At 39.7% G+C, this 26,737-nt stretch overlaps 2 protein-coding genes across 4 annotated transcripts in view; both read right to left on the bottom strand.

Annotated features, from left to right (window-relative positions):
• The window catches only part of LOC112556955 (low-density lipoprotein receptor-related protein 4-like), a 209,862-nt gene extending 205,265 nt beyond the window's left edge, over positions 1–4,597 (bottom strand). The window contains exon 1 of the mRNA XM_025226459.1: positions 4,073–4,597. The gene's annotated coding sequence lies outside the window, so the exon portion shown is untranslated. The remainder of the gene's footprint in view (positions 1–4,072) is intronic.
• A 5,293-nt stretch (positions 4,598–9,890) lies between these two features.
• On the bottom strand, positions 9,891–24,847 carry LOC112558204 (low-density lipoprotein receptor-related protein 4-like). Of its 3 annotated transcripts, none has more exons than XM_025228498.1 (15): positions 24,729–24,847; positions 21,926–21,986; positions 21,126–21,191; positions 20,597–20,778; positions 19,868–20,021; positions 18,925–19,170; positions 18,240–18,408; positions 17,438–17,571; positions 17,071–17,221; positions 16,744–16,880; positions 16,441–16,539; positions 15,238–15,327; positions 14,276–14,386; positions 13,472–13,639; positions 9,891–11,400 (listed from the first exon to the last, which is right to left on the bottom strand). In XM_025228498.1, exons 2-15 carry the CDS (start codon positions 21,927–21,929, stop codon positions 11,234–11,236), a joined length of 1,878 nt encoding a protein of 625 aa, XP_025084283.1. In that variant the 5' UTR covers positions 21,930–21,986; positions 24,729–24,847; the 3' UTR covers positions 9,891–11,233. The 3 variants fall into 3 exon arrangements, with proteins under 3 accessions (XP_025084283.1, XP_025084284.1, XP_025084285.1); XM_025228499.1 differs by lacking the exon at positions 24,729–24,847 and adding an exon at positions 12,005–12,095 and having other exon boundaries at positions 11,267–11,400; positions 21,926–22,165; XM_025228500.1 differs by lacking the exons at positions 9,891–11,400; positions 24,729–24,847 and adding an exon at positions 12,077–12,095 and having other exon boundaries at positions 13,468–13,639; positions 21,926–22,165.
• Positions 24,848–26,737: the final 1,890 nt, after the last annotated feature.

Below are 26,737 nucleotides of genomic sequence, written 5' to 3'. Positions count from 1 at the left end.
TATATTTTTCTCAGTTGACTGTGGGAGCTCCCAGCAACATAGGGACAATTTCTATCTCTGTTACGACCAGACATAGATAATAAAGATGTATTGTATTGTATTGTATTGTAATACAAGTCATAATTAAAGTGTATCCGGTTCAAGTTGTGTGTGGGCTTGACCGACCTTCCTGACCTGGGTTCTTCAATTGTTTCTTCAGTGCTAAAGTTCGTGTATTTTGTCTTGTTTCTCCGTGTTACTATTCTTCGCCACGAAATAACCTACACACCGGTACCTTTGGCTACTGACCTCGACCCTACATCACCGATATTTTCTCATATCTCTGTGAACCTTGCAATCTGCCATCTTGTTGGACTCACTCATTGTCACCTGACTGTAATGGTACGGACGGTCCGACCAACACACTCACAGCCGAAAATTTCGCGTTCTTTCTACAATAAAACAAAACGATTGTCTGAGGCTGTCAACGCATGTCATGTTCCTTTGCCATGGTTACAGGACTTCATAACACAGCAGCGCAGTAACACATTGTAACATAGACACCTTGGCACTGGGTTCTGACAGAAACATAAACCTCAAAAATCCAACATCTTTTAACTCTTAAGTTATAGAAATCCGTCTCGAATTATTCTGTTTCATAACATAAAGTTCAATCAGTCTTCAAGATCTGGTCCTGGGTATAAATCTTAACCGTACTCACACTCATAGTCACACGCTCTCTAATCAGGCTCACGGTCTCTCTTTAAGATATCAGTTTTCGATGACGATACTTCCAGTTTCAAACTACCTGATAGTTGTCGTCCTTCCCGTGGATATCAAACTTAATTCCCGTTAAGACTAAAAACACATAATTCAGGTTCGTGAATCCTTCTCCAAAGGGAAAAAACTCTTAATCGCTCTGATAAACACAGCGACTGACGATACACACAATGCCGAAGCGACTTGGCCATTTCCCCGAGAGTCTGACGATGGGGTCAGTCGAGGTACCGCTGCAGTGACGTCACGGGGCGGATGGTGCTTCACTTGCCGGTTAGCGATTTCTTGCAGGGTGAATGGTTATTTGATGTCATAATGTTGTTTAAGTTCTGTTGTGTGCTGGATCACAAGGAGAATGGAGAATAAAGTCCCGGGAGAATATTCATCCGTGTCTGTAGGCTCCAATTAGACCAGATCCCCCCACCCACGTCCCATCCCCATCCAAAAAAAAAAAAAAAAAACCCAACTGTAACTCGATTGTGCACTGTACTCATATTTCTCTATTCATAAAACTTTCTCTTATACTTTAGTATTACAAAATTTTGAGACACACGTAAGTACACATGAATACACATTTTGATATGGCAATAGCAACATTATATCATATCTTGTCTTGGCGAAGTTAACCCACAGGGGTCAATCCGCTGTTGCCATGCAATATTACATCAATCGCAGCTATAGGTCAAATGTAGATGCCCGGACTCAATCTCGTGTTTCCCCTTTAGTATTCCGGGCCTGACTTAAGTTTCTATCCAGTTCCTGCATAAAATCTATTTATAGGCGATATTCAAAACATTATCCACTTGCAGTTAACCATTTCAGTTATACCCCGCACATTCTTGCACTCACTTTCCCTATTATTCAAGCTGAAGCACTGAAGACACAATGAAGTACCGAGGTCAGGCAGGACAATCCGCACACAACCGTCATCGGGAAGATGTAGCAGAAGTTGAAACAATTAGACAAGTAATGTGACACAGGATACACGATGTGAGGTCTTATTAGTAAAGATGTTAAGAACCTGGTGTTGAATGTTCATAGTTCAAGAGGTCAGCATGAAGTCATTCATTGTTATCATGAACTAATATCCCTGAACTTCTTGCAGACTATTTTTTCCAGTCAGCAACTAGAACTGGGGTGGGCAATTAATTTTCCCAAGGGGCCGCATGAGAAATTGGGATGGTTTTAGAGAGCCGGACTAATATAGTTAACTCAGTTTTACCCAATACTGCATATTTAGTATATATACTGGCCGGCAGGCCAGCGGGCGGGCCGGTCAGAGACAGGAGGCGGGCCGGATGCGGCCCGCGGGCCGCCCCTTGCCCAGGTCTGTACTAGAAGGAGGCAGGTCGGTACAAAGTAAGCTTCCGGTTTAGCAACCGTGGTTTAGCGAATAACTTCAATGTCCATGTCAGCAAAGTCTGCAAGAATAAAAACAATAAAGAAACACACAAAAGGTGGTTTATACAGCTGCTTGGTAGAATGCAATTGTGCGAGTATCAAATCTTTCGGGGTAAGTTTTATGTTTTGGGGGTTCGCTTCCGCGGGCAGGTACATCGACAGAGCGAGACAAGTGGCGAGCGGCTCTCATTACTGCTACAGGCCGTTCAGACAAAAGGTTCAATCCATTGAGAGCCAAGAGTTGTTCAAGGCACTTCGGAGAAGAGTGAATAAAAAAAAAAGAGTACTGAACTTATTGTTGGCTCACTGACCTTACTATCCTCTGTACTGTACATGTTTTAGTTCGCGACTATAAGACTTAGAAAATTCTCACATAGCCGAAGATATGCCCATAAAAACAAATTTACTTATTAACAATCACACCATTCATTAAATTACTTGAGAAGTGTATTGATTAAATATTCTTCTTATTGTTTAAAACCTCGTTGTGTATGAATAGACCAAGATCACATCAGTGCTCTCAGTTCACACACCACGACGACGACCACCACCACCCCCGTCTGTCCGACAGAGATGATTTAAGCCGTTATTTAGATTTTAGCTCTACACCTGGCAGTGAGGACATAACTCTGATTACCTCCCTGCAGCTGCCTCAGAAAGATTTGATGCTGTGCTGTCACAGCAAGCTTCTCGTGCAATACAGGCCAGTCTGACATGTCTGACATCAGGCCAGTCTGACATGACTAACATCAGGCAAGTCGGACGTGACTGACATCAGGTATCTGCAGGAAGCTCAGCTTACAATGACTGTTAGTGTGTTGCTCTCACAACAGTTGTATTAATGTAACGATATTTCTATCTCGGGCCAGTGTACCAAACATTGCGAGATTGTCTTCCATACAAATGTCATAGTAACTGATCCAGCTCTGGTTTGGGATTGAATAGATCTGCTTGGTAGGGGCGACACTCATTCACTGAAGGAAGGTGATTTTGTCAGCCAGAGAGACCTGGTTGGCCTCACATGTAGTCTGTTTCTGATATATTCTCTAGATCATACGAGTGTAAAACTAACGGTTACATCGCCATTTGTAATGGTCGCGGTTTGGCAAGAGAAAAATTCTCCCGTACAGGGACACTCACACACAGGAATACGATAGCCCACACAGCCAGACGTATTGCAGTAACACTTAAGTCCATTCATACACGAGCTGAAGGAAGCGAAATTCCCGTAGAAATTTAAAACAAGTCAAAAACGTACAGGACGAAAGTGAGTCGGGGTCAAGCCACAGAGTAGCGCCCCCTATCAAAGTTTATCGAAGATTCCGTGTAATGAAAAGGCTACACATAGCATTTGTTGAGTGTGCTTCACCTTCTATTGTCTTTCATTTATCATCACTGGTCATCTCAGAGTGAGAATTACCTCGGACGTAATGTTGCGCGTGACAAGTGCACACATTATATTGTCTGTATATCGACCTTTGCTGTCAGTGACGATTTTTTAACAGGACTACCACTATCTTGAATAAGTAACAATCACCATACTGAGAGCACAATCAAATACCAAATAGCAAAACTAAATATAGAAGACAATCCAAGCCACGTTACCCATACAAGCGAATTTTATAGAAAAGTGAGAGACTGAGGTGAAGCATATATAGCAACACTTCAGTGATTGTACATCTCTGTGTAGCTGTGCGTTTCATATAATTTATCATTTCATAAGAAACATTTCAGACTAGTGAAGAAAATACTTTTGTGCTCTAAATAGGAAAAAAAATGGCTAATAGTGCAACAAATTAATGCACTTAAAGTAATTATATTGTTGGCATAAAAAGTCTCATTAAATTCCATATTCCATTGATGATGATGGAGGATGGATGATGGAGGATGGATGATGAGGACGCAGCACACTTACCACGAGATGCGATTTCCAAGACTTGCTTAGATAATCTTTTGCCAAGAGCTTCCTCGTGAAGACGCCCAGACGTGGTGCGCTGTGGACATTTATAAAGTACAAAGACATCACTTCCTAGTCTGACGAGCCACAGGCGATCTATTGGTTGAACATGTTGTGTACTCTAACGTCTTGGCCACCTCACAGACATTTGATTGGTTGAACATACAAGGAAGTCAGCTTAAGACAGAGTTACCAGCACAGTCATTTTCTTTAAATACACAGTGAAAAACAATCACAGCGGCCATCATTATTCATCATCGGAGAAATGTGTAGGAAAAAAGTTTGCCTCGCTATCTACTATTCTTTTCGAAAACACTTTTGGTCTCCCAACTCTTCTCTCCCCCTGAGGGTTTCAGCAAATGCCTGTCTGGTAAGGGTGTCAGGGTTAGGATTGTTGGCTAGTGACATTCTTGTGGGTTTTTTCCCCATGGGCTGCTGTTGGAGGTCTTTTCAGGCCATCTTATTGCCAGAATATGGTGCATGCATCGGTTGGTAAAGGTCTGGAGCTTGTTGTTGATGGTGTTTGTCACTCTCCAGGTTTCAGAACCACACAGTAGGACTGCCTTCACATTGGTGTTGAAGATGCGGGTTTTATTGCTGAAGGATAATGCTCGGGATTTCCAGATGGGGCGTAGGCTGTTGAAAGCATGCCTCGCCTTGTTGATGTTGATTTTAATGTCATCATCCGCTCCACCGTCCTTGTTGATAATACTCCCCAGATACACGAAGCGATCTGCTTGCAGAATGTTCTCTCCTTGAATATGGATTGGGAGTTTCTGCTTGTAATTGATTCTCATCTTTTCGGTCTTCTTTCACGGCCCCTTATGGCCAGTCTTCTTGCCTTGAGCTTACAACTCACTCATGTAAAAACAAAAGCTGTTATAGAAACCGTAACAATACCACAACAAGAGCCTGGTCGGGAAGATTCCTCGCTAGAAGAGCTTATGACGTATGATGGTGAAAGCCTTAGGGAAGCCAGCTCGTCGACTCATCTTTTGACCACCAAGGCAAGAACCAGGATAGAGACCTGGAACATATAAGAACCCTCTATGAAAGTGGCAAGAGAAATGGACAAATACAACATCAGGGTTCTTGGGTTATGCGAAACCAAATGGAAGGAAAGTGGCCAGACTAGACTAACATCAGGAGTGTACGAACGTACACTTACCTTGCATATACACGGCGTATTACACACAACACACACAACGCTCGACGAGTCCCCGCAGATGACGATGAGGAAGAGATGTGTAGGAAAATCTAGTCGAAGAGGCACAAGCTGAGAGGAATGTCATTGAGAGAGTCATAAAGATGGCGGAGAAGAGCGTTGTGTGTTCCCGCTCACTCGGTTATTTGTAGAACTACTGCTTTTGTCTTGTATATGACGTCATTTTTCTTCGCTGTAAGTGACGTGGAACAAATGACGTACACAAGACGTCAGACACAAGACGTCATTCATACACGTAACAACACAAGACTCATCACAACTCACAACAAGGAGAAACCTTTATTTACTCTGGCCACACAGACCTGGACCACGATCACACCCAGGGTGTAGCACTGCTGGTGTCAACAAAGGCAACAAAGGTGCTGATGGCCTGGGAACCAGTCTCACCACGGCTCAGGTCAGCAAGATTACACGCTAGAGGAAGGAAGATCGCCATCATCAAATGTATGGTGGTGGCAAGTATTCGAAAAGACTAGAAGTACAGGACATGTGGGGAATGTCCTCTTCCATCAATCTTTTCAAGGCACTAGAGTTTGACCTTCTTCATCTATCAACATAGCCTCTCTTTATTTTTCTTTTTTAATGTTTCCTCAAACTATCAACTTGTCTCATTGTTGAGACTTCTGTTCGTCAGCTTGAGTCCCGAGTCCCGAGTTCCGTTAGCCGTGTCTCCATTTAAGCATCAGCCAGTCTACTTCTAGTCCTGCCTTACTTCTTAGTGTTTTTTTCCAGCTTTTTCTTCCCACTCTCCAGGGGTGGGAGTGATTTCCCTTCATGTAACTGGCTAGATGGTGACAGCTTTTCAGCACACTTCATCTTTACCCGTTTATCTGCTTCAGATTTTGTGTACCAATGCTCCGTGAATCTGCGATATCATTATCTATTTTTCTAGATTGGTTGCTGTGTCTTCGCAACTTCTATCAATTTTTAGAGCATTTTATTTCAACTTTAACGTCCGCGCCATCTTGCCATATTTTAGACCTGTGCATCATTTGGATTACTTGTGCCTACAGACAATTATAACTTTTCCAGTATTGCTGATCATTGCGGTTTTCCATTTTCTGATTTGTGGACCTGTGTTTTTATCGTTGAAATTTCTGCAAACTAGATCTTGGATCTCTACGTGTCAACGATGTCGCCGATGATCAGTGCATGTTGTCATGGATACGTGGTTTATGTCGTCCTGCTCATATTTTAAAGCTGCTGTCACGTTCGCTTCTCTAAGTGCCTGGATTCTCAACTTTCTTTCCCTAAAACTTGAAATGAAGTATTCCGACGAATCTTTCTTCACCTTTTCTTGATTGTGGGAGACCTGAAATGTTGCTTTGCGTAACGCCTCTTATTTCCTTTTATGCTCCTCTTCTGTTTTAGGTGACAAAACTGGCCCACCCCTTTTTCTCATGCTTTTCCTTTTATCTCGCTTATATGGCCCTTTCATCTATATTCTTTTTTCAATCAAACACCACCCTCTTGTATTTCAGTTTTACCCTTCCTTCTGACTACACCGGTCTTTCTCCTGTTTTTCCTTTTCTATCTCCGGCTTTCTTTAGGACCCCTGCATTTGCCGTGCAGGGCGACCCGTGTCGGGGGAGGATGGGATCCTGGAGGTTGAGGTCCCTGATGGGTTGCGGCCTATCATACCAACACACCTCTTTGGCCTGGACTTCTCCTAGACGGGAGGTTGGTGTTGCCCACACCAACCAAGCGGCTGGTCGTGTATTGCCCTAGCTTTGCCAGAAGGCTGCGGCTGGGGTGAATCTGGCCTTCATACTTGGAAGGCCAGAGTATATTCCTTGTGTAGCCCTGAATCGACCCTGCTGGAAATACCAAAGTGGTACCGCTCGGTCGCATCCCCTCGTTGGACTGCATGGTGGGTGGGGAGCATAAGGAATCAAACTTTTTTCTACATATCATGGCCAAAAAACTCCAAAAAACAAACAACCAAACCTAGGAAAGAGTATTAGAGAGGATGTTTCTACGGATAGTGCAGATGAGGTGAGAGACAGTATTGACGGGGCCTGGCCCCGTTTCCTAGTGGTGGAAGATGCAGAGCAGGCCCGGCCGCTCTCGTCCTTATCACCTTTTGCCAGTTACAGTTGTGGTACCCATCTCATAACCTGGAAAGGACCCCTCTGATCCAAACTCTTACCTTCCTATCGCTCTCACTAATTGTCTGTGCAAAACTCTTGAACGCATCGTGAATGCTCGGCTTACCTGGCATCTGGAATCTCAAGGTCTCCTCTCCAAGCTGCAGTGTGGCTTCAGAAAACGCCGCAGCACCCTGGACCATCTGGTCCGTTTTGAAATCTTTGTCAGGGATGCATATGTCGGCAAAAAGCATGTATTAGGGGTGTTTCTTAATTTGGAGAGGGTGTACAACACTACCTTGAAACAGGGTATTCTGCTGGACCTCCATGCCCTTGGCTTCCGGGGTCGTATGCCACTCTTCATCACAAATTTTCTCTCACATCGCCTCTTTCAAGTAAGAGTGGGATCTACCTTATCTTATCCTCGGGAACAGGAAATGGGCGTCCCTCAGGGCAGCACTCCTTATCTAACTCTTTTCAATATAAAAATCGACTCCATGAAACATGTTTGTCCAGGTTTGGAGGCCTCGTTATATGTAGATGACTTTGCTATCAGCATTCGAGGCCGTTCCCTACCATACCTCGAAAGTCGGCTGCAACTGTGCATAAATGCTGTACAAAGGTGGGTGACAGAAATTGGCTTCCAATGTTCTACTACGAAGTCGGTATGCATTCACTTTTGCAAAATGAGAGGTATGTTTCCAAACCCATCTATTTCTGTCAACGGCACGGTACTCAAAGTGGGCCAGGAAGTAAAATTCCTTGGGGTCATCTTTGACCGTAAACTGTCCTTTCTATCTCATATTAAATCTCTACGCCTTTCATGCCATTAACCTAGATATTCTTAAAGTAGTTGGCCATGTCAGCTGGGGGGGGGGGGGGCGCACGGTCCTTCTGCGTCTGTATCGTGCCCTGGTCCACTCCAAGCTAGACTATGGATCCATCATCTATAGCTCTGCTCGAGAGTCCTACCTTAAAATTCTCGATCCTATTCATCACCAAGGGGTCCACATCTGTTTGGGTGCCTTCCGCACCACTCCTGTACAAAGTTTGTACTCAGAAGCTGGTGAGCCTCCACTTTCTCTCCGTCGTTTGAAACTCATGCTATCCTATGCCTGTCGCTTAAAAGCTCATCCTGGGAACCCTGCGTATCGTGCTGTCTTCAGATCTCAGCGTGCTGCCCTGTATACCATTCATACCAAGGAGCAAAAGCCTCTATCACTCCGAGTAGCACCTCACCTACAAGCTGCTGGAGTAGATATTCAACAGGTAGAATCTCTATCACTGCTAACAACTCCTCCTTGGACCCTTCCAATTCCAGAGATCCGTTTTGATCTTACAGCCTTTAAAAAAGGAAACACTAGTGACCCCATCTCCCTCCAACACTTTTATGAAATTTTTTCTGACTATCCTGAATTCTGCTCTGTATTCACAGATGGCTCCAAAATCCCAAGTGGTGGCCCAGTCGCTGCGGCAGCAGTTCCGTCCTGCCAACCACAACGGGCTGTTTCAGTCCGACTGGCAGACGAATGTTCTATTTTCACAGCAGAACTTCATGCCATCTTGCTTGCCTCACCGATCTTTGAAACACAACTTTTTGATTATTTCAGACTCTCTTTCTGCACTCCAAGCTATCATTTCAAATGATTCTAACCACCCACTTGTGGTCCAGATTCATAAAATTCATGCAGCCATCTCAGCAAAATAAGGACATTGTTTATATTTGGGCTCCTGGCCATGCTGATATCCCAGGCAATGTTCGAGCAGACCAGGCTGCCAAGGCTGCATGTCAGTACCCTGGTAAACTTCAATCACTTATTTCATAAGACTGCAAATCTTTATTTTCGGTGTACATTCAGTCCTTATGGCAACGCCACTGGGACACTCTGGGCAAAACAAGTTATATGCCACCCTTCCCTTCCTTTCCGACAGCCTACCTTCTTGCCGCCCAACGAGACGGGAGGAGTTAGTTCTTACAAGATTAAAGATAGGAACACCTATGACACGCAAGGACACCTTAGTGAGGTGAACCGCTACCTGTTTGTCCCTGATGTAGGAAAAATGTTACTGTTATGCACTTCTTGATTATCTGTCCGAAGCTTCAGACTATTCGTTGTCAATTTTTTACAGAAAAATCTTTATTTTTCCTTATTTAGGTCCGTCCCATCGGCAGCAATCTTTTCCTTTTTAAAGAGGATATGGCTCTACCATCAAATTTAAAATTTTTATATCCTGATAGTTCTGTTTTGTTTTGGGGCTTTAACACCCCTTTTAATGCTTTCCCACCCTTTTTTACATTTTGATTACTTATTATGTTGGCCTTTGAAAATATATCATGTTTATAAGAATTAGGAAGTTTTTATTCCCAAACCTTTAAAGTTACAACTACTTTTTGCCGTGATATAGCCATAGTTGCTAGCAAGGCATAAAACACAAACAAACAAATTGTTTCTTTCCTTCTTTCTTTTTTTCTTTCTTTCTTCCATTCTTTCTTTCTTTCTTTCAATCTTTCTTTCTTTCTTCCTCGTTTGTAGACCATTATCTATTGGTAGAACCAGCAAACTCGGTGGCCAAATACTTTACTGTTAAACATTTCTCTGATGAGGAATAATGATGGCCGCTGTGGTTGTTTTCTGCACTGTGTGCTTAGAGAAAATGTCTGTTGGTAACGTCCAGTCTTGAGCTGACTTGGTGGAATGCTCAACCAATAAGCTGTCCGAAAGGTCAAAGTACGAAGTACGACAAAAATACTTATTTGTAACTATTCGCCTCAACACAGCGCTCTATTGGCGACGAAAATTTTAACGATACATGCAATGTCAACATCCGGGTCACTACCCACAATCAATCTCAGCATAGTCAAATCTTGATATCAAAGTATGAAGATTATACAATCTTAGCACTCTTTTGTACTGTTTAGCAATAAGGTTCCAATTCTAATGTTCCGGTTCCATTACCTGTCTTATAACCGCTCTAGCAATTATTGTGTACTAAGTTCGTCGTCCCACTATTTTCGGGTTGTCGCCATCCACATCTCCATCCAACTAGAATCCACATAACATAAATACACTCCGGGGTCACATGGGAGGTACACCACAGTGACGTCACGCGCTAACGGTGCTCCTAGCCCACGTGCTTCTGGGTGCTGGATCGAAGACGATCAAGGAATTGTCCGTTCATTCGGCACATAAAATGAAAACCTGTAACTCGAGGTTACACAATGCTACTTTTCTTAACCATATTCTCCAAATCCATACATCTTTCTCTCATATGTTCATGTTTACAACTTTTAAACCTACGTGATTTCTATTACAATTCAATAAGAAATAACAGAAAAAGAAATCATATCACGTCTAGGCCAGGTTAATCCACAAGGGGTCAGTACCTCGTCGATGGACACTACACTGGTCTACAACTTAATCTTAACTCCAGAGATTTACATGTGACTCAGGCATGTCTTCTTCCTTAACTATTCTGAGCCTTAGTAAATTTTATATCTCGTTTTCGCCGAAAATCCACCGCTGAATCGGGTTCACCAAACACTTTGTCTCACGGTTAGCCGTTTCCCCGCTGACGTTCTCCTTCATTCTCCTAGATATTCCACATACACTTGAAGTCCGTCAGTCGCAAAGGGGTTAAAATAATATGAGAAACACAATTCAATGACGCTGTTTTACCTCTTCTTCTAGCATCGTATTGTAGTAAAAAATAAAAACTTTTAGGAGGGACACTGTGGTCCAGTGTTAAAGGGCAAGGATGGAGAGTGGACTGCACTGACATTCTCAATCGCCGGTCGGTACAGCAACATCACCCAGAAACAGTCGGACTGGACCAGGAGGCCGCTGGTAAAACTACTGCTGTCTCTGTTTTCACAAGGTGTGAGTGTGTGGCTGACGAATCCCACCGCCCACGATCTCTTTTGTCGCATTTCCTCCGGTGTTTGGTATAGTCATGTCCAGACAAGAACATCCCTCCTGAGAAACAAAATTGTAACCTCGCTGAAATCAGCTGTAGCACAATGTGTGGCAAAGTTTTTCTTTTTAGCAAGAGTTATGGTATATAGAATTGCTCTAAGTATTGTGTTTGTGGGGGTTTTAAGAAAGAGGAATGAGCTTGGTGTTCTGCTGTTGGACTACTTGTCTACAATTCCTAGTGTCTTTATAAACACTAGATTATCCTTTCCCCTAGTGTTAATTATTAAAACAGTGAACATTTAACAGTATAGGCTTATAGAGTTAAGATGTTTGTGCTCTGATTTTGTAATTTAAAAAATATGTGTACTCATTTTTACTGCCTATGATATCGACATGAGAAGTTTAGTTGAGCTATTATCTCTTTTCTCCTAGGACTTTTCCAAAGAACTTTACTTTTAAAAATAAATTAAGATTGCATAAAACTCGTTTTATGTAAACAAAGATTTCTGCTTTATTGGATAATTATTACTCAACTATATCCTTATATATATTTCTGTGATTGTAAAATATTTCTTACACGAAAGAATAGGAAAAAAACATCATTTTAAAATGAGTGTATTTGAGTTTTTGAAACCTGATGAGACCGTGTGCTAAGTAAACCTACCTGTAACGCATCGGCTAACGTAAGGAATTCAAGTTGTTAAAATCTGACGTATTTGGTGCGGATGTCACAAGTTGCTTTGGGTTTGTCTCATCTGCGCAAAGCATAATCCGAGAACACAAGTATGATCGATCCCACTCATTTAGTTATTCATAAGCTATGTCGACAAAATGTAGTCTGTGGGGAAAACCATGCATGATGACAAGATTAACATGGAGGAATCAATTGACAACGCATTCTGTGTGGCTAATCTCAAGTCTTCAACATCATGCTTCCCCTTACGAGGTATTTATTTTGTTTAGTCAGATATTAAGGGCGTTTTGAGCGGTGAAGCTTACAATCAGTCAGGTAAAAGGTGAGAAGCTGATGACATGTCCTTTCCGGGCTGATCGCTTGTGAGAAAACATGTCTACGTTTCTCTACCTCTGATAATTATTTATGGGGACTTTGAAAGAGCAAAGAAACTAAGAAAGACTATAGCAGACTCCCTAATGGCCATAACATGCACTAAGATTTTGAAGAATTATTAGCACTAAAATGTGGGACAAAATCGAGCTAGGGAGTAGCCATGGCTGTACTCGTACAGTTCAGTGACTAAAATCATTGTAAAATGTTCCCTGCGATAGCAAGTCAAGTGCTCAAACATTCTCCCCGGGGAACTGGGTATGTGGGTGAAAATAAACGAAGTAACTCTTAACAGCCAGGACAGAAATATTACATCAGAAAGAACTCCGTTTGAAACCCACACGTCAGTAAGTACAATAATTAAAGAATCTAATATCATACAAGTAGTGCAAAAACCTGTCTGTCGTTGACATTGGACAAGCACACCACCACAATCCTTCAACCAATCATCAGCTAGTCACGTGAACAGAAAGGATGTTTGGATGTCAATGGTACCATCCCCGCATAAACGTCCTCTAAAAGCTTGCACTTTGAATATTTAAGGCTCCCTTAGCTGTGGACACGTCGACATTTTTAGTCTAGACTGTAACTGTGAGCGATTTTTATGATCTACCACACCTACTACAACAGCCATAGACTACAGAAAATACATGTAACTCAACGATGTAGACCAGGAAAATATCTTTAAGTGGATTAGCAGAACAAAGGTATGAAACATGATGGAATGTTACAGTGCAAGAAACCAGATAAGTAGTAACATTAGGAAGGGAAACAAGTTGTGCAATAAAAAGCTGATTTGACAGAATGTTTGAAGTAAGAAGTGAAGAAGGGATGTATATTATCTCCATCACCGCAAGGAAATCAGGGCTTGACTAATGTAGGTAGCGTTCTTGTCCTCACTCACTCTCGACCAGCTATAATAAATGTTCTTAATCACCGTATACTGTTTCGCTCGCAGTTATTTACGCGGCAGAAGGAGAAGACAAGTATTATTATGTAAGCAAGGGATATTTTGAACAGTTATACTTGGCTTGACAACACAAAAAACATGGCTAGCGTACCTACCTGCATCATTAACCATGACCTCTCTATGACTGGACTGAGGGCTAAGGTCATTGTATACATTATTATCGACTGTAATATTATATCCTGTTGATGTCGGTGACTCCGGTGGCTTTCCATTTGTGTTGTTTTTCTGCGTGGAATCCCCATGTTCTTTGCGATTGTTTTGACCTGCGCATCGTATTATTCGAGAGAATGTATGTTCCTAGGTCACATCTTTGTAGACACAGACACATTCACCATTATTCCTCTTATGTCACCCATATAGGTGAGAATTAATAATAATAAGGTGCATTAAGGTAATTTTAACTCCAATTTCTCTTTGTAAATGTCATTAAAAGTCAAGGCAAATCAAAGCACAAGTCAATGGACATAAAATAATTTTAAATCATCTTTGTACAAAGTTTTGCGTTGCTGAAGAACCGTCTGAGAATCGTTGATAAATATAGAGGTACGACTTGATTTTTCCGACTGCCTTGTTTGCTATAACCCATGTGCACAAGCATATATTGTTAACTGTTTGCTTTATGTTGTAAGGCAACTGTAGCTCAGTTATAAAAGCGGTTGACTTTGTGCTTACGTCATGAAGTCGATAGCAATAACCAAAATTTTTTTTTATTTAAAAAAAAAATTTCTTGCTATACATTTTATCTTATTTGTTCAAATAGTATGCATCTAAGATTGCTGTACAAACTGTTTTTTAGGAATTGGTTAGCAGCAACACATTCGTTATGACAATGACTACAAATGTACAGACATAAAGGACGGCAAGACATGCATCACCCGAGCTGGTGTCATTCGTCTTACGTCTTAGTTTCCAGAAAACTACGACCGCGATGATTACAGCAATCCCCACGACAGCGGCCACAGCACAGACAGCAATGATGATCTTGGTGTTAGTGCTCACAGACTCTGCTTCTGAAAAACAAAGAGACGCATGGGTGACACAGGGTTACAATCTTTCTAACAAATGATTAAAGAACTCGTGCACATGCTATGCTTTGTCTTTTTCCCCGTCCCCTCTGTAGCTCTCTCTCTAAGACAGGTAGTGTGAGACTTTAAGGAAGTGTTAATTCATTTTTTTCTGCTTCTATCAGACCTAATAACAAAAACAATTTTACTCTCAATTTTAAAACGTTCTACTATATTTTGCCTTTCTTGTCAAATTTCTCATAACAACAGACTGTAGCAATAGTCTTCTTCCTTTAATCTCACTTGTTTGGTCCAGCTTGTTGAGGGTTTACACCACAGGCGTTGACCAATATTGCAATCTTCTTGTCTGCCAGCTACAGAGCCGTGAGAGGGTCATTTAAATCTTCCGGAAGTTTGGAAACTTGTATTTTAGTGTAGTAGTGTGAGTCAAAGCCTTAAGGCAAATTTGACATATTTTCTCCACATGTTGTTGAAGTTGTATCCGCTACTAACCCATGACAACTAACCGTTTAACAGTCTTGGCATCCTCATTCATAGTATAATGTGTTCGCTTGTAGTAAATAAAAAGCCTCTTGTAGGTGGTGGTGGAGATGCCCTGAGGACTGGGTTGACAACCCCTGATACCAGGCGTAGATATATATTTGAAATAGGAAATGCACGTAATTACCATGCACCATAACTACAGCAAGTACATGGTAATGCATTATAACCAAGTACATGGAAATGCATTTAAAACCATGTACTTGCTATTTCAAATACCATACACAATATCCAACAGAACTCAGTTATTTTGTTGGAGATGTACGTTATGTACTACAAAATGAGTTCACTGTTACCTGCTGGTATGTTGGAATCACGTGTAGAACTCGGTGTGACCAGATCACTTGCTTTAGTTGTGCTGCCAGTAGTTGGACTTTCACTTTTAGCTGTAGTTTGATAAATTATAACAATAAATAAATATCACAGTTAAGCGCTAAAATTTAGAAAAAGATATTTGTTTTGCTGCTACTGCAAGTGTATTTTCCTGTATTGAGAATAGTTAGTATGCGATAGCTAATGTGGGTATTAATTATTATTTCTCCTTCTGTAGTGGAAATTCTCACATGTAAAGTGCTCTCCGCCTTTTTTTCGGACCTAATAACTGATACTACTGCAGCTCGCAATTTTTCTCGGTACTTATCACTACCCATGACAAAGACCCTGGACTTTAACTGCAAGAATTTGTTCTGCAAGTTGCACTGACAGTTATTATTACTTTTCGTTATACAATGTTATGTTGGAAAACGGCTGACGGAAGGTAGCCCGTTAATTTAAAACAGATAATGATAACATCTTGTGAAGGTTATGTCGTAACAAAGTTTTATCTTACTTTCGACAATATTTTTCCTTTTGAGTTTATAAGCATCAACAAATGAAAAGCAAAATATTATTCTCTATCCTTTTCTCATTTTTAATCTTTTGCTGCGGCAGACGACACCACAAGTAGTGTCTTTGACATCTTCCTCGCTACCACTCGATAAATGTTTCCCTAAACTTTTCTGCCAGTGTGTATGCACATTCGATGAATACAGTCAGACCTCGATAAGTCGAACTCAAAGGGACCCGAAAAAAATTCGACTTACGGAGTTTTCAATTTAGGGAAAATGGCGAAATAGGCGCAGGTATTTGGCTGGGAACCTACAATTAATTCGATATAGGGAGGTTTTCAACTTAGAGAAAGTCGACTTATAGAGGTCCGACTGTATTTGACGAAGTAGAACCATGCCGTTCAGATGATTGTTTCTCCTATTTAAAAAAAAAATTAAGTATAAAGTTTGCTCATTTTAACTGTTTTTAGTATCGGTAGAAGAATTAAAGTCAGCCATCGTTTTTATTCTACAAGGTCTAATCTACAGAACAATTTTTTTTCAACATGGACCTTTAGGTGTGTTATATTATTTATTTTTATGAAAATATTTTTTATCTTAACTGAGATATCTACTCTTTGTGATACACGATTTCCGTTCCAACTATTTCCAAGCTATCAATAGGTTACCTACTAGATCCTCCGTCCTCAGTGAGACATTTACTTCTGTTGCCAGGTGTGGGTACACAGATGTAACTACAACCACCGTTGTTGCTTCCACATCCGTTTGGCCCTGTGATAACAATGAGGCAGCCAGATGTCAAATATGAAAAGTAGGCATACCGGGGTGCTGGCTGCCTTAAAGAAAAGCTTTAGACATCGGAAGTGAGAAGTCTGAACATGTTGTTGTTCCTTCCTATCATCACATGATAGTGTTCGCCTGTGCAGTGTGTTTGCAGGTAAACTATTGCTGTCTACACGTGACCTGCCCACTGACCTTTATCTTCAATTTCCTCAGCGTAGACGCGGATATCATTTAATTTCGAGGGTTGGTAGAAAATGCTTCTTCTATTACTGCCATCCTTGCCATAGCGAAATACGTGTGTTTTTATCGTCTGATTGAGATTGAGAAAGCTGAAAAAGGTTACTTCATATTTTAAAATGAACAAAACTGGATTATCTCTCTACATAAGCAAGTATTTAGTGAAACATAATTTTAATTCTGATAATAATAAACATATTTTCGTCATAAAATCAGCTGAGGAAAAACATTTGAGAGTAATATGGAAAAGAAATAAAGAAATAAAGTGATAGCACTACCAACCTCCAGTCCGTCACAAAGAAGTCATTGAGATAGAGGTCCATGCCGTGATAGACTAATCCTGGTTGTTGTTGAATCAACGAAGTCTTCTTCCCTTCCAGGTTCACCCAGCCTACCTTCTGTGTTCCACCATCTGCCCAGTACAGTCTGCCTTCTGCACGTGAATATCCATAAAAGTGAGAGAGAGAGCACACACACAACATAAAGAAATTATAGCAAAAATTGTTTATCCGCAAAAACGTTTACATATAAAAATGGAAATGCTCACAAAGAAATATTTAAAATGTTCCATTTATCATAACAACACAGACACCAAATAAGAAAGGAAAGGAAAACAAAGGAAGGATGGACTAATGAGCAAAGATCTCACCGACTGTGTCGAGAGCGATGGCATTGGGTTGGTTGAGATACTCGCCCCCTGAGACCAGAGTCTGACGTCCTGTACCGTCATAGTTGGCTCGCTCTATGGTAGGTGTGGCGCCACGGTCACTCCAGTACATTACCCTAGTTTGGTGTTTTTATCCGCAAAATGAACTTTGCTTATAAATAATTATCTTAAAATGTTTAATTAGCTTGGTTACATTTGTCATTATACGTCTTATAATATAATTGAGAGATAAGTGGCTTGTGTCTAAATGAATGTGCATGGCGTGTGTTTGTGCGCTAAACAAATCCACCCCATTTGTTCAAACTCTCCACAAATATTCCCTTTGGATAAGGAAAGGTTGTAGACTGCATTTGAGTATTGTATTTAGTTCTGTATCATCTTTATGCTTATCTTACTTATGGTAATATGTCGGAATCAACTTCAAATTAAGTCTTATTCGCATACTTCATTACACAGCGAGAAAGAATGAAAAATGGGGGAGGGAGTGGGGGCAGTGATCTGCATCACAACTTTACGTCCCCTGTCAATTAAATCTGTTAGTGACATTTTGTGCATCTTTTAAAATCTGTTGCGAGGGCACAATGATTCTTTAAGTCTGCTCACTGGGTACCCCTTCTAGTACTTTTTATCAATCTGAAATCTGAGACTAGACCAATGTGCAGATAATTTTATTTCATTTTTTAAAACTTATTATCACGTTATCAGCGATTTTTCCAATTTTTCTGAAGAATTTTTGTCTTCTACATTAAATTAATTAGTCTATCTTTAAATTAAATATGTTTACCCATTGTGTTTGTCAAGCTCGATGTCTTTCGGCATGTCAAGGGAGGAGTTGATGACTATTCGATGAGTGTTGCTGTACATGGTGATCATGCCGATGACTTTATTGCCTGCGTCTGTGTAGAAGATGAGCCTGGACAGTGCGTCTACACACAGACCGTCTGGCACAGAGGCTGGAAAACATAACTGTAATTATTAATTTTTAAACAAACCATCTCCATTATCATTTGTTATTTAGGTTTGTTACTTATTAGAGATGTTGAAATATTGAATACAGTAGTTAGAGTTAGCTGTCATGAGAATGTTGAAAACCTCCTAAACATTCTGTAAAACAAATTTAATTTCTTGAAAATTTGAATGAAATAGTAAATATTTTTTTTTAAATGTGTGTGTACCAATTTACTGGATCCATAATCCCTACAGATCTCCGACTTAGATAAGATAACATTTCACCGTTAGAGAACTAAGGTAGGACAATGACAAAAACATAGAGTACATCCTCGATTGCCATTGCTCGATTCAGTTCCACCTTATACACATCCATCGCGTTCCTTGTATTTCTCTTAACAAAAAAGTAGACAAATCATGCTAATTATGTAATAATATATAGATATATATATATATATATGTGTGTGTGTGTCTTTAAGTATATATAGTGCAATACTTTTTTTTTAAATGAAAGACTTCACCCAATCCTAAATAGTGAACAAGCCGAGCATCACTGCCGTTAAGGTTCGATGCTCGGATGGTCTGCTCCCCATTGTCTGTCCAGTAGACACGACCAGTCATTGGGTCGTAGTCAACAGCAGCTGGGTCTTGTAGTCCCTCGACAGGAATGTCATAAAGGGTATTCGTGTCGATGTCTATGTTGCGAATACCCCGCCACCCCGATAGCAAAGATTCGGTAATAAGGAGAAACTTTAAGGGAATTATGGCTGCAGAGAATCGAAACAATGGGAGTTAGTGTAATTAATGTTAGAATAAAATAATAACAACAACAAAATAAAAATAGATAAAAACATGTAATGCGCTTGACGAAACGTGATTACAGTTTGACAGAGGTTGCAAGTGTATTTTAATGAAAAGGCGAACAGGTCTGCATTCCTCAGAAAGTCATTGCCATCTGTACATAACAAACTTTTACAAAACACACACACACACACACTCACACACACACAAATACATACACACCACATATACTCAATGTGATGAAATTTCGTGTCGAAGCATATGTAGGTTATGCAAACTATTGGCCCGCTACAAATTATGTTTTAACATATATTTTGAAAGAAAACTGTCATATATATATAGCTTATTGTTCCTGATACAGTTTGGAGGATTAGCGTGGTTATAATTATTGTTTTTTCTTATTGCACATTAGGGTTTGTTTTTGACTGTAGAGTGATTTAAACAAAGAAAATGACTGTTTTTATTCATAAAATGATTTTTACATTGGGTGCATAAATGTTGACATAATCCTAATTTCTTGAAGATAGAATCATGTTTTGAATAGTTTCCTTAGTTTAATTTCTTCAGTTTTTATTATACGTTTACCAGATCATGTGACAAGTGTGTATCCACCCGGTATAAAAAATTCATGACATATTGTACAGAAGATTTAGGTTTTCCCACCTGCAGTGTAGCTCGCATGGAAGCCACCTGCGGACTGAGTCCCGTCAGAATAGAATCTGACCCACATTGTGTTTGATGTGGATCTTCTTGGGTACGCTGACGTGTTGCAGTAGATAGTCAAGAATGGTGACGTCCATGAATCACCATCTCTAATCTTCAAACGAAGAGATGTAGGACCGTTAAATCATTCACCTCTACCTTGCCAAGCTATAATTTTATTAAATAAATTGTCGGTAAATTTCAGAGCATATCAGTTGAATGCAGTTCATCTGTTCTCGAGATACATGTTTACACTTTTGACTAAAGACATCTTGGCCACACGATTCTGACTTTTCTTTCTTTCATGTCGATATTTGTAGGCGTGTGTGTCAACAGTAGAGGAAGTGGACTTTGATTTCGTTTTGATAAAGTATTTGGTATTAAGCTTTACTTTATTAGAAGTAAATAATATTCAGCCACCACCAATCTCCTAGCAACTTTCTTTATGGATGATAATGACATTAATTACAGAACAATCCTTGACTAAGGTCATTCTTAATCGAACCAGTATAGAAGAAAACCTGTTCGTTCACTTGTTTGTGAACAGTCAACCCAGAAGTTAATGCGCGAGAAAGTGCGAGAAAACAAATACGTTGGAATCATTTAAAGACACATTGTATAATCTACTCATGTTGCTACATTAAGTAAAGTAAAAGCTCTAAGTCTGTGTACCTTTAATTATATTTATACCTGTATATAGTCCTGGCAGTTACCCCTATCACCAACAAGCTCAAAGGTGACAAAGTACAAGCTGATCCGATATCCTGTTGGTGCTCTGATGATGTAAACACAATCCTGGTCAGGCGGGTACTGACTCGGGTACAATGGAGACAGTATGAGACCAGTGAGTGCAGTGTATTCACCGCCACAAGCTAAGAAACAGATTTTAGACTATTTCAGCTTTCCTTAAGCGAAAAGTCATTTAGTAATGTAAATGAAATAATAACAAAAGAATATAAAAAAACTTTTCAACTACTAATAAGAAACATAGTTATATTTGTAATTGCACACCACGTACATCCGGCTCACTTGTGTTTCTTAGTAGTTTCTCCCGTGTGTGTGTGTAAACTGTTTGCTGACTTTAACATATGAAAGTCGGTATTGATAAAATACTCAATTAATTAATAAATTATACAAATGCATTTAAGCAGACAGACACACACGTGTATTTCTATATAATTTTGACTCATTTCTGGAATGGAAATTTACTAGTAATTACCTTGCACTTGCGAATGAATTCCAAATGTTAAGAAAAACAAAAAAAGAGGAGTGATCATCTCGTTTGCTGAAATGAAAACAAAAACATCAATAACCTGATTATCCGTTTTAAAGTCGTCCTACCGATGATTTAGATCGACCTTTAATCTGATACATGTGGAAGAATATGGACCATGGATACCATTTATTTCATCTAATTAACTATTCCATAGAATGCCAAATAATATAATAATACTCCATATTTTGTTTACGGCATTACATCTTTTACAGTTAGCATTTAGATCAGGGGTCTCAAACACGCGGCCCGCGGGCCGAATGCGGCCCGCAAAACATTTTTGTGCGGCCCTCGGCCACGTCCGCGGTGTATATGTATGTTGTGCTTGGTGATTAACTCCCGCAGTGAAAATTACCCCCGTTATTAGTGACAGAGACAACGTCAACTTATTTTAATAAACTAAACTGCCTGTGCATGTAATAAACTACACTAAATGTAATTAATAATTATAAAAACTTTATTTTAGCATTTAACTGCAGTGACAGTAGTGTTCGTAAAATTTAATGAAAAAACATTTTCTTTTCGTGGTGCGGCCCGCTGACTGGCTGTTACTTTCCACTGCGGCCCACTTGCTAATATGAGTTTGAGACCCCTGATTTAGATGCTGCAATTATTTGTAAGTGTAATGATTCATTTTTATATTTAGTTATTCCAACGTCTTACTGAACATTTCCGACTAATTAATTTGACAAATTAATATTACTCACAGCGTAATGAGAGCTCATCCATTTGTTTATCAAACTTACCCATCAGGTTAGTCTGACAGTTCAGCTTGTTTCCACATACTCACATGCAGCTGTTATCTTTCTGGAACTCAAGGGACTTACATTGAAATAACAAGAAAGATGTAAGTGTTCCTCTCTTCGGAGTGAAAACAGGGCTAAAATATTGAGAGGTCCTGTTGTCTGAGGCAAAGTGAATAAGTATTTATAAAAGCTATAACATGTGTACGTTTGTTCTGTTTTACTTTAATTTAAATGTTCCTAATCATCTCAACAAACTAAACCCGAATAAGAATTCTAAATGAAGTCTGTGGCATATAAAGTGAGCTGTAAATGGAGAAATGTTTAGATTATGCGATATATTGTTTGCTGCATGGATTTTGTAAACACAGTCCTGATCAGGCGGGTACTTGCTCGAGTCTGTCAATTTTTGTGTGTATTTATGATTTATTTCATTGAAACACTACACTGTTTGATAACTAATCAAATGTATTCTAGAAGTTGTTAATTCAAACATTATTTTACTTTGTACAAAACTAACGTTTGTTGAAGCGAAGACTCTAATTGTGCTTCATTGTGCTTTTAGTTAGTGTGTGTGGGGATGGGTGGCTCGATTGGGGAGCAGAAGCATCAGATAATAGTAATAATGGATAGCAGACACAACCCCGTACTTAAAAAGGACTAAAAACTAAGTTTTACAAAAACCAAAACAATTTTATACAAAACACGGACAAAATAAACTTAAAGACTATATCATCAAAAATAAGAATGATCTTAATGATCTGGGTTAAGGAAGATTTCTGTATACGATTCTCCTAGAAGATGCTGAACAGCTGCAAGAATACTAATGACAGATAATCACACTTGTCTGGCACCAGCTTTCTTGGTATTTTATCAAAAACTGATAAAGCCGCAATTTTAAGTCAACGGCAGATAAAATCGTATTAATTTTTCAAATATTGTTCAGGACTTTAATTTAATTTAACACACAAATTTTACATGTTTTAGTGTTTCTTACTTCCCTAATGAAGTATTCTAAGTTTTCCGTTTTTATATGTTTCTGAAATTAATTGCTAGTATCGCATTGTTGTCTGGTGTAAGTCAGAAGGATAATAGAGAAAAAAGTGTGACTGTTCTTACTTTGGGCGAAAGGGACCTACGTGGGACGACTTGACTTCTGGTGTGGGACGAAATGGTCTTGGGGTGAAGCATCCTATGACCGAAATATGTTGTTGTGCTGTTGTTATGGTGATTTCCGTTTGCCTGTTTGAGGTATCTAAATGTCCGTGCACAAATCACACACTTTGTTTTACACATTTCATGCTCTTTTATGACAGTTTTCGATATAGGATTATATTTCATATTTATACTGCTCTAAACACACAATTTTAAGCATTAGATAATATTATGAAAGATTGTAATTAGGCGAAAAGTTCAATTTTTTCTTCAAATTATTAATGCACTATATGCAACTATGTAGTGCCAAAAACATATTTTAAAATGTACATTACGATTTAAATATTACTTATTATTTTCTTGTAATTCAGGGTTGTTGGGGTACAAATCCATGTCGAATTGAGTAATCGGCTACTACTGCAAAAATGGCGCATTTATCAACTAAACTACCTTCAAATATAACAGTATCTGATTGGTTGCCTTGCCCCCCACCTTCACTTAGCGGTTAAAGGGAAAGAATCCATACTGGAATAATTCCTGAATGTTGCAGTAGTTTTCTCCCATTTGTACTCATGTGTTGAAGGACACTACTAGTAGAACAGCTTCGCATCATCCGTGTGACACGTAATCAAAGAACATGAAAACTCGTAGCCCTGCAATTAGTTCACTTTATCTTCGGAATTTTAACTATCTAATTTACGAAAGAAAAAAGAAAATCTTACACAATGTGGATTATGTGATTAAAAAATAGCTTTAGTCAGTTGACTGCCCCATTTGTCATGCCCATAGATGATAAAAATAGAGCAAGACAGGTGGCGCCTGTTGTATATGTGTTTTTGAACTGCAGTTGACATACATAGTGCAGAATCAGGTAAGACTAGATGCAACGGTGCGAATCTTGCCCAGCGGTTAGAGCGCTGGCGTCCAAATTTACTGTAACCACTGAGGGCTGTCTCCCACCTCTACCTCAGATTACACTTCTACACTGGCACATACCCATAAGGGCCCTTAGGCTTGCTAGCAAACAAACCCTAGACCCTAATTGGGGCGATTGTTACCTCCCCTATAGAGTTACCACATGACACACACCAAACTTTCCCAAGTCGACCCAGCTGGCGGTAATGGGTACCTGACTCCATAAAGGGTTGCACAAGGTAAGGCAGCGAGGGAGAAATGAGATGGGTACCGCTCTAATGTAAAGCTGGCCCCGAGAATAGGAAGGTCTCTAGCACCTTCCCCCCCCCTCCCCCACAGACCTGAAAAGGTTAGGTGATGACCTTTACCTTTAACTTTACCCTATGAAATGTTCTCTAGTGGTATTTTACTCATGTGTGAAAACCAATCACAATGGAATTGCTGACGATAATTAGCAGAGAAGACACTCAAACCTTATAATGAGATATTACTGTTCATATTCTTTTTCCAAGCATTTACAAGAAAGAAAAAAAAAGAGAAAAAGGTTCAACATTTATCAGGGGGAGTATTACTTTATTCACATCGCAAGTGACAAAAAATCGACAGTATCCATAAGGCAAAGTGGTCATTTCTGCGTTAAGATGAGGGTTTTAAAGCTACTTTTTTTCTTCTTGTTGTTTAGCAATTGGAACTCATACACACAGACACATACTTGTATGCTTAGTAGTATGCTTACCAGTTTACTTTTCATAGATAGATAACCTGTCCAGCTGAGCATCAAGCGAGGGTTCTGCGAGCAGGACTTCTTGTCTGTGATTCCAGCAGCCTTCTTGTATTTTGCTCCACAGACCCTTATGGTTGTCCGTAACCAAAGGCAATCAACCAATCGTTTATTATTTACCTTTGTTGTGGTGACAGTACTTCCTGACAACGCAACACCTGGTTGGACATACGCTGTTCGGTGCTTTCCCTTGTTTATGAATCACAATGAAAATGGTTTTTAGAAATCAAGGGTGGAAGGTTGGGGACAGGAGTCCTGAAACTCTGAAGGGTGAATTCCTTAGTTTCTTCTAGTCATGCCTACAGAGTTTTGTTTTGTTTAATTTAATAATATTAAGATAAATCTTGAAACTTTAAAAACTAAATCACTGTAAATTTTCAAGTGTATTTTATCAGCTTCATACAAATGTCAGTAATAAATTTACCAAATACATAGCGAGCTTCAAAGACTAAAAATTTAAACATTTTTATTAGTGAATATAATATGTGTGTGTTGTCTCAGTTTTTTTTCAAATTTCCCAACGCCTTTGTTTTTACTTTTGTTGCAAAATTTAAGTTGAATATCCAAATAACTATGGCGATAAAAGCATAGACATTAGCATCCGCACTAATTTTTAAAAAATGTATCTAAAGCTACAAACAGAACTTACTAACTGTTCCTTGCTTGTGTTAGGAACTAGTGCATGCGTCCTACAAGTAGAGTATTCGGGTTTTTTAAAAGTTTTTAATGTGAATGTTTGGCCCATTCTCTACCTCCTACCACCGCTCTTTTAATTCGACCTCAAGAAGTGGAGCAGAGGGGGGACAGAGAGGTAACACCGACGAACAGGAGGGGAGCACGGATAGCGCTACTTCCTTGTTTCTTCACCGACTAGTCAGAGCTCGAGTCTCATTTGTACCCTCGCATGCAATTTTGGAAATGAAACGGGTAAAGGGTCGGAGTATTATAACGACACAATCTCGGATTAGATACTAGTTAATAACAGAAACAAGCTATTTTTGCCATCGCCATTGTAGTCGTTGTTATCATCAGCGTCGTCATCTGAGTCATTATGATTATCTTGTGAGTCGAATAAATTTAAAGAAAACTGTGGTTGTTTTTGGATCACTTCAAGCTTTCAATAGAGTGAAATTTTTTGGTCTACAATTCACGCGATATAACATTCAGTTCTTCCAGACAACGATTATCATTCTCCTTGTTGCGATCCCAGGAGCTGACACTGTGAACGTCAGGACGAAATGGTTGCTGACAAATGGCTGATTACAAATGGCTGATTACAAATGGCTGTGCCAGAAATCAAAGAAAGTGTCACTCCCTTGGATTTCTGGTTTGCAACAAAGACAGCTCCCCTACATTGTTTGCTTTAGGCTTACGGTGCTTTTAATCAGTTCCAACAAACTCTGTTATTTCTGCGGACGAACCGTTAGTCAGCACACGGCAGTAAAAGGACTAGACTGTCAGACATTTACCGACACAAACCTAGCCATGCATGTTTAAACGATTAAATGCAAACATTAATGAACTTCCGTCAGACTTTGTAGCCTAAAAGTAAATGGACTATGCACATACCATGTTTTTACCGTGTTTTTTAAAAAAAAAATTCACATAAATTTACCGTGTTTAGCAGTTTTTTTTTTACCGTGGTTTGCCCTATTCATGACCCATTCGTCTTTTATCCTGTTTCCCATCTGTAATGATGGTTATTTTTGTTTGGCACGACCATGCACGCAACCTGCTGTGCACGCCACAGCTCTTTGCAGGAATGTCTTTCCACTACATAGACTTGTCTGAATTGGTTGTGGCGACTGTCCAAATGTTTGAAATTATTTTTAGTTACGATTGCAGCTCAAGAAAGCAATAGATAAAAAGTAAATGCTTCTTTTCTTAATTAACAGTTTATTAGCACTACTTCTGTTGCCGATGTTTATAAAAATTCGAAAAATTCCAGCGAAAAACAACCGTTG

The sequence above is a fragment of the Pomacea canaliculata genome, linkage group LG2 (assembly GCF_003073045.1).
Source record: "Pomacea canaliculata isolate SZHN2017 linkage group LG2, ASM307304v1, whole genome shotgun sequence".
In the NCBI taxonomy this organism is placed as follows: Eukaryota; Metazoa; Mollusca; class Gastropoda; order Architaenioglossa; family Ampullariidae; genus Pomacea; species Pomacea canaliculata.
Note: the sequence above shows the minus strand (reverse complement) of the source record. Positions and strands in the feature narration are given on the sequence as shown.